The following is a 15,505-nucleotide window of genomic DNA, read 5'->3' on the forward strand; positions in this document are numbered from 1 at the left end:
ATGAAAAATTCATAGCTCATGTCTTCCCCGAGAAGATAGTCTTTCTCGTCTGAATTATATGCATATAATAAAAAGTACTAATATGTAAGTATCAAGAAGATACTAACTAACCAAATATTTATGACAACATGATATCAAGAGCTTGTCAAGACGTCGAGGATGCATACATGATCAGTATTACTCTTGCATCGCAAGAGAAGCTAGACACGAGAGACACTCTCTTTTTTTGTTAGATATATTAATATCTCCATCTTTTGTTTTCATTTTCTGAGTGACCAAAATTTGCTTGCAGTTATATTGTTCTTACGATTTCAAGAAACAAAGGCAAAAAAAAAAAACGTTCCTGTGAGCCATATGGTTCAGCTCTTCCTGAAACCACTTAGCCCCAACTTAATCTTCAGTGCCTATTTCACCACAGGTTACCCCTGGGACTAATATTGCATGGTCATCGTTATCTGCGCTTTGTTCTTCGGTGAATCTATATATGCTTTTCCTTTAAGCCCTCGTCTACAAAATATTCACTGGCCTAGTGGTCGTAGGACAATATCTTACGTTATTAGGGAAAATGATGGGAGTAGTCTAAGGAAAGTGATTGCACCAATCCATCAGAAGCCTCAAAACGCCGAGATTCTTTGTTTGAAAAGACGCAGAATACCCATTGATTAACGAAGAATCGTATTCTTTTGGTAGGCTTTCCGAGGCATTCGTGGATCAGCGATTGCAACGCAAAGTGTCAGTTGTTTATGCTTGTATAGGATGTGATGCGTGCCTAGCTGGCTATAATCGCCAGAATGATAAACACACGCAGTACAATTCAATAACTTACCTATTCGTCGATGTAAAGATAAGCATTTATCCTTGTACCTACAAAGCAAGAGAATTGTCGTGGTAGACTAATTCACTTATCCGTGACTTTGGGTTGTTGGGTTGTTTGTATCGGTTTTCACCCGATTTTTTGTGACTTTGGGTTGTTGGGTTGTTTGTATCGGTTTTCACCCGATTTTTTGAAAATTAACTGGGCAACTCCCTTCTTCTTAATTAATCGATAAGACAAATCTTTTGCCTCCGTTTCAAAAAAAACTTACTCGTCGCTGTAAAGAAAAGGATTTATCCTTGTGCCTACCGAGGAGGAAAACCGTGGTGATAGGCTGATGTGACAGAACTTGGGGGGCATTTGAAATTTCAGAAACTGAACTGAAGATTTTACTGCAGACTTAAGCTACGAGGGTTCCTCTGTTATTCGTCAAAAGACAGAATGGGTCAAATGACATGATTTCGCACCCCATTAGAAAAGACATCTGGCAGCTTAGTGCATTTGTAGATCTCATTCAAAAGACAACGCATAAAAATCTGTGTTGAATAACATGAAATCCTCCTTAAAACTTCAGAATTGTATATACCTATGTACTTATCTACTCCAGTCATCTAAGTACGGAGTACGCGCTGAAAGAGAATTTCAGCCAGGGCAAGCAGAGCCTCTCCGATCGAGACTGGCTGACTGAGCAACCATGTGCTGCCAGCGTTAGTTATACCAAAGTTTATATTCGGTCTGGACAACTGTTGTGGGACATGCAGAGTGGTCAAAAATCTCTTTCCGTTTTTCCAGGAAAGAACATGCAACAAAATGCCCCAAGCAGCTAAGTCAAAAAGGCTCTGCCTGCATAGCCTAATTTCCAGGCTTGAATGTTCCTGAAGAATTCGATTTTCTAAAGTAGATACGGTACCTGACATATCCATTGGAAACTCGGTGGAAAACACGGTTAGCAAAAAGATACAGAAGGAACTAGAGCTCGAGAAAAATGGTCGCAAGTTCCTGTAACTTCGGCATAGAGAGTGGGTTGCTTTCGAGGAAACCGGACAGTCAAGAGTAGTAGTACTCCATAAGACGATCTCAAAGGTCAAAAAAGTTGTTAAGCATCGAATAATTTAGCCCTTCCAACAAATAAAAGAGTGAGCAAGGACCGAATGAGTTTTACAGATTCTTAAATTAGCAAAATTATCTTCAAGATCATGTCATTAACATTCAAAAGAGATACGGAAGTGCCGTCGCTGGACAAATAATCCTCATCTGAACCAGTAAGCAACACCTATGATAGCACATGGTGAAGTAGAACCACAACACTGAACATAAATGCTGAGTCAAAAGATATGAAAGAAACATCCTAAGTACCAAGAGCACATTAATAATGAATAGACCACAAAGTTCTTTATGGGACAGCGATAATAACAGTGAAACGCTAAGCAGCAGCAAAGATTCAAAAGAAAATATGGTTCTCCCGATAGTTAGCTTAGGTCATATTAGACACAAAATAAACTTACAAGGAAATAATACTGCGGTCCCTTCCCTATATTGTTAGCACGCCTTAACAGCTTTGCTAGAACCTATGCCAACTCCCTTCTAACATACACCAGTAAAATATACATAGGATATGTACATCCTCTCGCCAAAAGGCATAAAAAGAAACAACTAATAAGTCGAATATTGAGGGAACTTACATAGGTGAAAGCTTGCTCATAATCGGTATTTAACATATTGCCTCCATTATATACACAAAACTCTTCTTTGCAGCAAACACAAACTATAGCCTTGAACGGCGGAGGTACTTGATGGGATTGAACGGACCCAGTTGCCGTGCAGAAGCCAATGTTGGTCGTCCATTCGGAGACACTGTTGGCTTGATGTCCCATCCTTCAACATTTTTCGGAACACAAACATCAAACATAATTTGGCCAAGGACTCCTTGAGGCTCCATCCTGGCTGGATAGGGTAGTGACCGTTTCTGCTCCTCAATCAGAGAATCTGGTTCCCTAGAATCATGATGGTCCTTTGAACTTGGCAAGAAGAAATGGTCGCTGGGACTGTTGGCTACCCTTCTCAGGCTCTCATTTGAATTGGCAGCCACATTGTGTAGATTGCACACACAGTGTGCTATCTTGTACTCCTGATCCCATGCACTAGTGCCCTTCAGCTGGCTTCTGTGGCAGAAGGTGACAAGAGCTTTCTTCAGTATATCATCTACAGCAGTTCTGTATTCCACTTCATGCAACTTGTAATGGCCTGCAGGATATATATATAAAAAATAATTGGCTGTGAATGAAATCTGCAATGATGACTCCCAGCAGAGAAGAAGATATCAAGGATTTTTAAATGATGGAACTTAACATAAATAACCAAATATGTAGCTTTGCAATATTAAATTCTGAGATAATATTGTATTTGCCCTCATGACAGAGTATAAACGTTCAATCAAATAGTCAGATCAAACACTTGAGCTTCGTATTATCTTCTTCGATAAATTAGAAATTCTAAAATGGATGGAAAATATTGTTAGGCAAGATGATGCAAATGCTTGATCCATTGTCTTCTACTGTGATCTAGGTCTCTAGGACCTAAACGTATAGACATGAAGTTGTTTTCATATCCGTCAGACAATCTTACCGCAATTAACAAATCCAAATATGATATGAATGCAAGGTCTTGGAATGGAAACCGCCATGACAGTAATTGTGCAAATACATGTTTCTATTAGTAATATATTTCACATTTTAAGTTAGTACTCGGTAATCCTATCTAATAAAACCAGACACTGAAGATAAAATGAAGGCGTACCAGTATGAGGGGAATCACTCCACTTGATTACTTTAACATCTGTGCCTAGTTCGACCAAACGCCTGGCGAAACCACAGACAACATGGCATGGAGCAAGATCATCACCTTCCGAGCAAAATATAAGAACTGAACCCAACCCCTGGATGAACAGTTAAAAGTTAATTGGTGTGGCTAGTGAAGAACTGAAAATGATTTGCAGAAATCACAAAGGCAGACCAGACTTACTGCTGATGAGTATAGCGTGTGCCAATATTCTGCACGCTGAGCTTCAATTCTGCTTGGGAAGAGAGTATCCATTCCAGACGCCAGAGCCTTTGCCATGAAGGAACGTAGCATGGATGGTTGAGATGAAGTGCCAATCACAGGATTTTGAAGAAACTGTGTGCCCACATCGCTCACAAAATCCACTGGGCCAGAGTCATAAATTTGGCCAGAGATACAATTTCTAACTAACCGATAGTCCTTCTACATAATGGAAAATTTACATCAATAATGTCTAACATGTTTGCCAACAAATCCACAGCTGATAATATGCCAAGTCAAAACATGATGACAATGGCAAAGAAAATGAGGACTTAAACATAGAATGATGTTGAGAGACTTCCAAGTATGTACAAGAGATTGAATATATGCAACTGAAAATATGCCTAGTCAGAACATAATGACAATGATGTAGAAAACAACTTCAACAGAATGAGCAAATTACTACACAGTACATGCAAATGGAAGAAAACAAAACCTAGTATATACACTTCACAATTGACATAGATGTGGTTTTGAAATAGGTTCCCATTATCCTTGCAACAAAGAGAAATGTATATGTAAACTTCAGGAGAAGAGAAAAGATGGAAATAACATACCATCGTTGCATCTCCTTCACATCTTCCGTCTAGTAACTGTGAAACAAATCAAATTTAGTCATTCAAACTGTGAAAGGGTAAAGGAAAATAGATGATAGGTACGATGAGGTGGCAAAAGGAAGAACCGAACAAGCATGCACCTGAATAACCTTGTACATGCATCCCTTTGAGCCACCAGAAAAAGAAGCAAGCACAGTTGGCAATGGCTTTACTTTCAATTCCTGAAACACCAGCATTTCACATAGTTAAAAACAAAAATTATAAAATAATTAACTGCAACCAAGAGGAAAGATAGTAAACAGAAGTCCCATCCCACGAGAGCTTATATGCATTCTTCTAAACAATACAGAAAGTTTATAGTATGTCAACATGCAAATATTTCAGACTCTAAATCAGCAAGAAGATTATGTAGAGGTTGCCGCATGGACGGAAAGTATAAAATAAATGGAAAGAGGTGAAGGGTCAAACTCTAAATTAATGTGGTCTGCCAGGGGTTCTTACATCTATACATTTATATATGTATAAATCATTTGGATGATTAAGGAGCAAAAAGAGAAACAGTCCCATGTGTATTACTCACTCTGTAAAGAAATATAAGAGCGTTTAGATCACTACTTTTAGTGATCTAAACGCTCTTATATTTGTTTACGGAGGGAGTACAAAATAGTGTCAGTGCTGGAGTAGGCTAAATACAATATGATCATTGACTAAAACAATAAGGAACATAGTTACTTACTCCCTCCGTCCAGAAATACTTGTCGGAGAAATGGATATGGATATGGATGTATATATCCATTTCTACGACAAGTGTTTCCGGACGGAGGGAGTATTACTTTCTTCATTTGAACAATAGAGTTATCAATGCTTACTATACAACGTGGTATTTGTGGAGTACAACAACCAAGAAAAAAATGTACCTTTGCCAGCTCACTAATAACACCACATGCCAATGTTGCCGCTTTCTCAGAGAGATACCTGGAAGAAGAAAAGAATCAGTATAGTGCCATTAGGTGTAAATAGGAACCTAAGGGTGCAGACTGCAGAAGACCCCATATGCAAGTTTACACCATAGCCCTTCAAGTATAAGATAAGTTGATAGCAGAAGCACGATGCAAGGAACTCCATCGCTAGTGACCTAGTGTTACAATGATACTCACTCAAGTGTCATTTTAGGTGAAATACCCTGCTGAATGAAGCCTATAGCTCTACCAGCAACAGATGATGCTGATAAAACCCTCTACCTCGAGCAACATCTGATTTGATGCACTTAATTTGGTAATGCTATTCAATAAAATTACTCTGCGGTCTCTGCACAAACTACATAAATGACTACCAAGCTTGCAGATGCACAAACTGTGTTCAGGCAACAAAACTCTGGATGGATGTACCAAACATTCTTAACATATTGAAGCAATCCATATGTTACTTTAGCTCCTTTTGCTAGTTCAACATACTAGTAGTTTCAGAAGGTTCAATTTTCGTGTGTTTCATTTTTACTTACTAAAATTGATTCCTTCAATTTTTCACATCCTCAATTGCACAAAAATGCAAGTACCACAATGCAAAACCTTCCATTATCGTCCAATAAATATAGCTTTACCAAATCTCAAAGCATAACCAAACCCCGAACACGCAAGATCGCTAAGACGCTAACCACTCGCACGCTGCAGGTACGTAGGTATATTTACCTAAAAGCGCACAAAGCGACAATATAAACCATGCAGAATATAGAAGAGTATGAATTGCACAGTTACAGAGATTCTCGAACTAAGAGAACTAGCAACACGCAGTGATGAATCGAGTGACCGATCGAACACTACCCATCAACTAATTGAACTCCAGAGAAATTTTCATGACAAGCTAAACCTGAAGGATAAAGCCTAGTCCCCGATAATTCGGGCAGACACAAAATTGGCGACCAATCTCAAATCAAGCCTAACCGCAGCTACAACAAAACCAGTGACCAATCTCAGAATCTCCAAAATTAAGCCTAACCGCAGCTACAACAAAACCAGTGAACAATCTAAGAATCTCTAAAATTAAACCTAACCGCAGCTATGATTCCACTCCGTGAGGCCGCAGAGCTACAGGCGGCCACTTCTACGAGCCCAGACGAGCAACAGATCTCCCGGATTTAACGGCTAGCACAAGCAACAAGTGGCAGGGAGCGAGAGCGGGAGGATGGGGGAAGCGGCGCCACTCACAGCGACACGAGGTCGGGGTGGCAGACGAGGCAGCGCCAGCCGAGCGAGGCGTAGAGCTCGACGAACGGGCGCAGCTGCGCCTCGTCGCTCCACACCCACGCGAACACGACCACGACGCCCCGCGCCCCGGACGGCGGCGCGGGCGCCCAGTAGAAGCGGCCGCCGCAGCCGGGCCACATGGCCGCCAGCCGCCGCTCCTCCCGCCCTCCCTCGCCGGACGGACCTAGGCGGCGAATCGAGGCTGCGGCGGGTGGGGGAGGGAGGGAGGGTTTGCGCTGCTGTCTCGCTCGGAAGGGGGACTAGCGGAGACGGGGATAGGAAGGACTGGAGGATGGAGATGGAGATCGGATGGGAGGGAGGAGATGGGTCGCTTTGGCGTTTGGTTCGTCGCGGATTTGTTTATTTCTTTCTTTTTTGCGTTTCCGTGAGCTTCCGTGCCTCCTTTTTTGCGGTTTCCGCACGAGTGCGGCATTGGGTTTCTCGTCGGCGCGTTTGTTAAAGAAATGATTTTCGTGGTGATGGGTCAAAGCTATCCTACGCGGCTCGTAGGATAAAGATGAGGAATGCGTACGTAGCCCGTGCACGTAGAAATACAATTCGAATATTGTAGGAGGGCCTGTCAAAAAAAATATTCTAAAAAAATAGGAGGGCCTGTTTGAATGGGGCCATGGGGCTAGCACACATGTCTGTGCATTGCAACGAAAGAAAAATGATGAACACGAACATGAATCGGTCAACTACATCCCTTGCACGGAGCCAAGGCTGCTATAGTTACTCTGTTATGTGTCGCCAACAGGCTACTCACATAACATGAAAAGAACCATTTGTTAGTCAAATTAAGGGTTGATTATCTAGGCATGGATGAGAACCAAGGTAGATATATTCTTACGGATTTACTAACTCACATCTAGATGTTTTTTAGTTATGTCACATCTAATTTGTCCACCACATGATAAAGGAGCTGTAAGATTCGTGCAAAGTTCTTTTCGTTTGTGTTGTCGATGTGTTTCCCGTCGCTAGTGTCCCTCTAGCCTGTTTTTCCAATCACACGCAGTGGTCAGCCTTCGTGGGCATATGGGCTTGTTTTTTTATCTTGTCAAATCCGATGGTGCCCCCGCTGCCTTTGTTCTGCTTTTTTTCAGGTCTGGGCCTTTTTGTGTTATTTTTCTTTTTTATCATTTGTTTATCCTGAGCCTTTTTATTTTAAATTCTTGATTGTTTATTAGAAATTGAGTCAATCCTAAATCTCCTGCACCTTCTGCTCCTATCCACCACTATCTTCTCACTCTCACATTCCCCTTTTTCTTACATTCTTATCTTTTTATTTTGATTTTTGTGTTTCTTTTTACGAGGAGTGGCATTGTTGATTCTTTTTTTTTCAATTTTTTGGTATTTGTTTGTGTGTGTTTTTCATGCGGGCACAACATTTGCAGTCGAGATCCGCAAGAAATATATTTTCAAAGTCATGAATATTTTTTTGTCATGCAGGCATAATATTTTTTGAACTTTTTGTAAGAATTATCTATGCGTGTCTACACACATGGGATTGTCCCTATGTTCTACAGTCATGAATTTTTTTGCTACTACGTGTTTTGTGCATGGGCTTATCCATTTATGTGCTAGCCCATTTCCTTTTGTTTATTCCTCCTTTTTTTTCTTTTTTTTATGTTTGTGTGTCCGTGGCCACACTGTCAATTTGAGCTGCATTTTTTTTCTCTTTTTTGGGATAATTTTGTACTAACGTTTCTATCTTTTTCTTTTTTGTTATTTTCTTTTTTCTTTTTCTTCTCGTTTTCCACTTTTAATCCATAACATTTTTGTACAAGATATTTTTTGAAGTGTGCGAACACTAATTAGAATCCGTCATTTTTTAAAAAAAATATTGAACACTTTTTCAAACTCATGAAGATTTTTTAAATTTATTATTGTTTTTCAACATCGACTCGCAACTAGGACGCGTTGTACTTTTGTGTACTTTCTCCAGTTGCAAGTCAGCCATCCACTCAGAACTAGGGGGGACATATGTTTGTACTGGCCCCAGCTGCAAGTCAGTCATCGACTCGCAAGTGGGACGCGTCGTATTTTTTTGTGGTTGCCCCAGTTGCAAGTCAACCATCGACTCACAACTAGGGGGAAGTATGTTTGTGGGGGCCTAGTTGCAAGTCAACTATCGACTCACAACAAAGGGGGACGTATGTTTGTAGGAGGCCAGTTGCAAGTCAACCATCAACTTGCAACTAGGATCTGTAGTGGCCCCGGTTGCATGTCAACAATCGAATTGCAACTAGGGAGGCGTATGTTTGCAGGGGGCCAGTTGCAAATCAACCATCGACTCGCAACTAGGGGGCATATGTTTGGGGCCCAATTGCAAGTCAATCATCGACTCGGAACTGGGACTTGTCGTACATTTTTTGTAGTTGCCTCGGTTGCAAGTCAACCATCGGCTTTGAAAGATCGAGGATGTCGCCTAGAGGAGGGGGGGTGAATAAGCGCTTTAAAATAATTACGGTTAAGGCTAGAACAAAAGCGGAATAAACCTAGCGGTTAATTTGCTAAACACAAAACCTACAACAACTAGGCTCACCTATATGCACCAACAACTTATACTAAGCAAGATAAACAACTATGTAATAGCAAGATATATAACAAGAAACAATATGGCTATCACAAAGTAAAGTGCATAAGTAAAGGGCTCGGGTAAGAGATAACCGAGGCACGCGTTGACGACAATGTATCCCGAAGTTCACACCCTTGCGGATACTAATCTCCGTTTGGAGCGGTGTGGAGGCACAATGCTCCCCAAGAAGCCACTAGGGCCACCGTAATCTCCTCACGCCCTCGCACAATGCAAGATGCCGTGATTCCACTAAGGGACCCTTGAGGACGGTCATCGAACCCGTACAAATGGCAACCCTTAGGGGTGGTCACCGAACCCGTACACTTTGGTAACCCTTGGGGGCGGTCACCGGTACCCGTCAAATTGCTCGGGGCGATCTCCACAACCTAATTCGAGACCCCGACGCTTGCCTGGAGCTTTACACCACAATGATTGAGCTCCGAACACCACCAACCATCTAGGGCGCCCAAGCACCCAAGAGGAACAAGCTCAAAGGTACCAAGCGCCCAAGAGTAATAAGCTTCTCAACTTGTAACTTCCACGTATCACGTGGAGAACTCAAACTGATGCACCGAATGCAATGGCAAGGGCACACGGAGTGCCCAAGTCCTTCTCTCTCAAATCCCACCGAAGCAACTAATGCTACGGAGGAAAATGAGAGGAAGAACAAGAAGGAGAACACCAAGAACTCCAAGATCTAGATTCAAGGGGTTCCCCTCACCTAGAGGAGAAAGTGATTGGTGGAAATGTGGATCTAGATCTCCTCTCTCTTTTCCCTCAAAAATTAGTAAGAATCCATGGAGGGATTGAGAGTTAGCAAGCTCGAAGAAGGTCAACAATGGGGGAAGAACACGAGCTCAAAGGATAAGGTTCATTGGGGAAGAAGACCCCCTTTTATAGGTGGGGAAAAATCCAACCGTTATGCTCACAGCCCGCACAGAGCGGTACTACCGCTCCAAGGCGCGGTACTACCGCTAGGGCGGTAGTACCCCTTTGAAAAACAACAGCGAGGAGGCAAAAGGCCAGTAGAACCGCCGGAGCGGTACTACCGCTCATCCTCACGGTACTACCGCTAGGGATCGCGGTACTACCGCAAAGGGTAGCGGTACTACTGCTAGCGAACGGTACTAAAAAAATACATCCGGGCCTACCACCGCAGGACTTGGGACGAGTTTTTGGTCCGGAGCGGTACTACCGTTGTAGGAGCCGCGGTAGTACCGCTCTGGAGCGGTAGTACCGCTCTGGAGCGGTAGTAAAAAATTACATCCGCTCCAATTCGCGGTAGTACCGTTGCAGCCTTTTCAGAACACCAAAACTGCCACAACTTTTGCAAACGGACTCCGAATTCGATGAAACCAAGTTTGTTGGAAAGCTAGCGACAAGGGCTAACACAATCTTGATAGAAATACCAATAAGAAGCAAATGAGAAAAGGCCCAAAAGGAAAAGGTGAGAACCCTTCCTCGGATAAGACCGGTAAAACCTCCAACACCGAAAACATCATAGAAGACGCATGCAAACTCCGTTTTCGATGAACTCAAGCTTGTCATCAAGATGACCATAAGCTCTAAGACTCACAAAGAGAACCAAACAAGAACCAAGAAACATGATGCAAGGATGCAATGGTTTGAGCTCTCGATGAACGATACGATCAAGCTACTCACTTGAGAGCCCCCCTTGATAGTACGGCTATCGATCCTATAACCTGGTCTCCCAACTACCACCATGAGACCGGTAAAATAGAAAACCTATCAAGGGCAAACCTTTGCCTTGCACATGATCCACTTGAGCTAGATGATGACGATCTTGTCCTTCTCAAGATGGACCACCTTTCTTGATTGTGTTGGGTCGATGGAGACTAGATGATTGCTCCCCCATGCTCCACTATGGGTGAGCCACTCTTCGGCACATCTTCACAAGTCCATTGACACCACAATGGATGGCAAGCTTCAAGCACTTGATCTCTTCGTGATTCTCCACTTGAACTTGCACACGGCAATCTTGATGACGATCACCACTTGATGTCATCCTTCCCATGGGTTGTATGATATCATCCCTTGACGCAAGCCCATGGACACGTACCTAACCCCACATAGACTCTCACATAGACCATGGGTTAGTACACAAAGTGCAATGGACAATGCTTACCATACCATGGGATCACTTGATCCCTCTCGGTACATCTTCTACTCTTTGTGAGTTGATCAACTTGATTCACTCTTGACTTAGTCTTGATCAACCTTGAATCTTTCCAACTCTCTTCGTTTGGATGATGTCTTGAAGGTAAACATGAATGATCACACAATCTTCTTCTTCAAGACATGCTTGCAATAAGCTCAACACTCACATGACCAATCTTTGGATAATTCCTTAATAGCACCTTGGTCAACCCATAAACTCCTTGAAACCAACACATGGACTTCAAGAAATGCCTATGGAAAAATCCTTCAAATATAACTCAATGCAACCATTAGTCCATAGAGAATGTCATCCAATTACCAAAACCACACATGGGGGCACCGCATGTCCTTTCAATCTCCCCCATTTTGGTAATTGATGACAATCACTTTCAAGAGAGTTTATATAAGGAATTATGCATCACCATGCAATGCAACAACCAATAATGCATGCGTAGGAGATGCATATGCTTAGGAACAAACCAAAGCCAGAAGAGACAACTCTCTAAACTTCTCCACAAAACTCTCTGAAACTTCTCCCCCATTGGCATCGATTGCCAAAATGGGCTAAAAGCTTAGAAGGCCAATATAAAATGTGGTCCTCCATAAATTGTGTATTTCTCAACAAGAGAGTGGAATGCAATACACATATCCAACGGTAAATACTTGGAGGAAGACAAACTATTGAGGCCCAAAGATTGCAAGAGGAAGATATGCCACAAAGACATAAACAAAGAGAGAAACAAGCAATCAAGCAATCAAAAGATACCAATTGAAGCAAGCTATCAAAAGATACTAATTGAACCAACTAGGCCAATGATCCTACGAGCCACATGAATAAAGGATATTATGATAAGAGCGGAGTAGTGTTCTAAAGAAACTAGAGAAGCTCCCCATGATTTGTGCACATCAAGAATTTTTGTATTTGGATACAAAGTGCACAAAATAGGATCATAGCTCCCCCAAAATCAATAGAAACTTACAACAAGTGCAAGAGAGCATATAGGAAATTAAGCCTAGTACTTGCAACAAACACATGGTTGAGCAACAAGTAAGAGAGGCAACTTAAGAGTGGGCTCAACCAAAAAGATGTGTGTGAGTCAAGGCAATGCACTTGAGAAGACTAATGTACACAAGAGCATTAAGCATCAATAAAGTCTTCAAAGAATGAGGCACACGGTGCAAGGCCTATCATTCCCACACACAACTAGCAAATGGGTTCACAAGCTTACTAATAAGCATATAGAGAACCTATGCTTGTGAGAACCCGCGATGAAGATAGAAGATGAAAGGCGCATCAAGACGAGGGATGCCAATTAAGATGGCAAAAACCTCGTAAAGATAAGCAAGAGGAAAATAATCTTCACCACACAAGAGCGCATCAAGATGCAACGATAGAAGACACGCACTCAAGGCAAAAGCTTTCACGGAGCCACCAAAGAAATAACATAAGAAAGACAAGGTGGACGTGAAAGAAAGGATATCATCTAGATATGCAACTTCTCTCAAGTGTATAAGATTCTAGGTAGACGAAATCATGATGATATATATATCTACAAAGAAGGATGTACACCCGAAATAGTTACAACACGAAGGAACAAGATATCCAAAAGGAAGTCATACATATAACAATAAGATATTTGCTTGAGAGCATAGCATATGGCTAGATATGGTCTTATTGTATATAAATGAATTCCAACCACACGAACATCAAAGACATCACAACTAGCAACAAGACATCATTGTTGGGATGCTTTGAGAAAGGAAACAAGTATCACAAGAAAGAATGTATAACATGCCATGATACAACCTACACAAGGTTGAAAGCAAGGAAGAATGCATGAAGAGATACTTGTTACCAAGATATCATTGGAAGGATGTAGTAGATACCAATTAAAGGTAGATAGTAGTTCATTGATCATCCTAGCTTGACTCCAATAAGTACATGATGACACCACCTTCCTTGTGAGTCAGCCGAGCGTCCAATGCATCTCCAATTGTTCCTAGAACAACAACACAAACAAAATGGTACCCAAACTCATTGGGACCAACGAGTTAGAGAACCAACAATACATAGGACAAACTCCACATAAAAATGTGCATATAGAAACGAAAATGAATTTCATGCACATCTCATCCAATTTGAGACTTGGTGGAGTTTCCCCTATATATCGGGTCAAAGAAAGAAAGCATGCCAAAGATACTACATGAAGTTAATATGCAAGCTCAAGACTTTCAAGAACCGATACCAAATGACAAAGAAATACCAAGCATAGAAAAGATACCAAATGAATAAATCATCACTTGGAGGATATCCATTGATACACTCAAAAAGAAAGATGTCAAACTCCCAAAAGAGAGAATGGTTCCAAACAAACCAAGCCCTCTAGAAAGTTTCATGATGGCACAAAGCAGCAAAAAGAAACGGCTTGCCTTCCACAAACACACACTTGATAAGGATCACAAGGTGAGTGTTTTATAGAGAATAGGATAGCTCGCCCAAGACTAGTGCATTATAGAGAATTTGCATTTGAATACAAAATGCACGAGGTGGGATCACCACTTTCACTATATCTAGAAAACACTAGACAAGGTCAAGAAATTAACAAGATCCACAAGTCGTATGGAATACAATGGGAGTTGACACAATCCTAGGCAAGAGATAAAGCAAATAAAAGTAAAGGCCAATGTAAAGATGATCAATAATTTCTACCACACATAAGTGAGTACCAATTGTCAAAAGACAAGAAGTATTTGGAAATAATTCCCGGTGGTAGGTAACAAGGATATCCGACATCATCTTCACACCAAACAAAAAGCAAATTGCAACTTGTAGAGCTAACATGCCACCTAGGAACAAGATAATTTATAATATCAATTCTAGGTGACAATATCTCAAATGTACACATTTTCTAGGCTAGTAATATACACATAGCATATTACTCCCCCATAATGTGATACCAATTAAAGATAAACAAGAGGCAAAATAATGATCCAACACGAGATAACTAATGGACAATATAGAATTTGAATTTCTCATGAGAAGACATACCACATAGCGACTAGATAATCTTGAAATATCAATACTACATGGTATTACTCATGTACACACATGTATAGGATTGTGAGGTGCATAAAGCACATCACTCCCCCATAATGGGATATTCCATTAATCTCTCACAAGAGCCAACTAAGAAAAGAACAAGATGCAAAAGGCTCAATGCATGACACACACGTACATGATGTGCAAACCAACACACACATACTTGATTGCTCAAGATAATCAAGTTGGAAGCACAACATATACAAACACATGCAAGGAACAGAACCAAACATGCAAAGGAGTAAGTAACTATCAATGTAAACACTTTAAGCACGAGTTACCGCATGGAGAAAGATTGGATATAAGATAGAAACTTGATAATTCGAATAACTTGGCTTGAGACAATTAGAATGATGAAGTCCCCTTAATTCTTCATAAAGTAGCCAAGTCTCCAATGCCCTCCAACGACACCTATTGATCAAGTTTGAGCTTGTTGGTCTGTTGGGTAACGTAGCATAAATTCAAAAAATTTCCTACGTCTCACCAAGATCTATCTATGGAGTCATCTAGCAACGAGGGAGGAGTGGATATACATACCCTTGTAGATTGCGCGCGGAAGCGTTCAAGAGAACGGGGTTGATGGAGTCATACTCGTCGTGATCCAAATCACCGATGATCCTAGCGCCGAACGGACGGCACCTCCGCGTTCAACACACGTACGGAGCAGCGACGTCTCCTCCTTCTTGATCCAGCAAGGGGGGAGGAGAGGTTGATGGAGATCCAGCAGCACGACGGCGTGGTGGTGGAAGTAGCGGGATTCCAACAGGGCTTCGCCAAGCGCTGCGGGAGGAGGGAGATGTGACATGGGAGGGAGAGGGAGGCGCCAGGGCTTAGGTTTTGCTGCCCTCCCTTCCCCCCACTATATATAGGGCCAAGGGAGAGGGGGGGCGCAGCCTTGGCCCTTCCTCCAAGGAAGGGTGCGGCCAAGGGAGGAGT

At 41.8% G+C, this 15,505-nt stretch overlaps 1 protein-coding gene across 1 annotated transcript; it reads right to left on the reverse strand.

Moving 5' to 3' along the window:
* Positions 1-2,254: 2,254 nt before the first annotated feature.
* Positions 2,255-7,058, reverse strand: LOC125518511. The gene is made up of 7 exons (XM_048683333.1): positions 6,675-7,058; positions 5,388-5,445; positions 4,611-4,691; positions 4,471-4,506; positions 3,836-4,075; positions 3,611-3,749; positions 2,255-3,058 (listed from the first exon to the last, which is right to left on the reverse strand). Exons 1-7 carry the CDS (start codon positions 6,851-6,853, stop codon positions 2,580-2,582), a joined length of 1,212 nt encoding a protein of 403 aa, XP_048539290.1. The 5' UTR covers positions 6,854-7,058; the 3' UTR covers positions 2,255-2,579.
* Positions 7,059-15,505: the final 8,447 nt, after the last annotated feature.

The sequence above is a fragment of the Triticum urartu genome, chromosome 7, assembly GCF_003073215.2.
Source record: "Triticum urartu cultivar G1812 chromosome 7, Tu2.1, whole genome shotgun sequence".
In the NCBI taxonomy this organism is placed as follows: Eukaryota; Viridiplantae; Streptophyta; class Magnoliopsida; order Poales; family Poaceae; genus Triticum; species Triticum urartu.

Coding starts and splice junctions, on each gene's coding strand:
- LOC125518511 (XM_048683333.1), bottom strand. CDS start 6,853: ATGTGGCCCGGCTGCGGCGGCCGCTTCTACTGGGCGCCCGCGCCGCCG. Junction 5,446..6,674: donor CACCCCGACCTCGTGTCGCT/GTGAGTGGCGCC, acceptor TTCTTCTTCCAG/GTATCTCTCTGAGAAAGCGG. Junction 4,692..5,387: donor TTATTAGTGAGCTGGCAAAG/GTACATTTTTTT, acceptor CTGGTGTTTCAG/GAATTGAAAGTAAAGCCATT.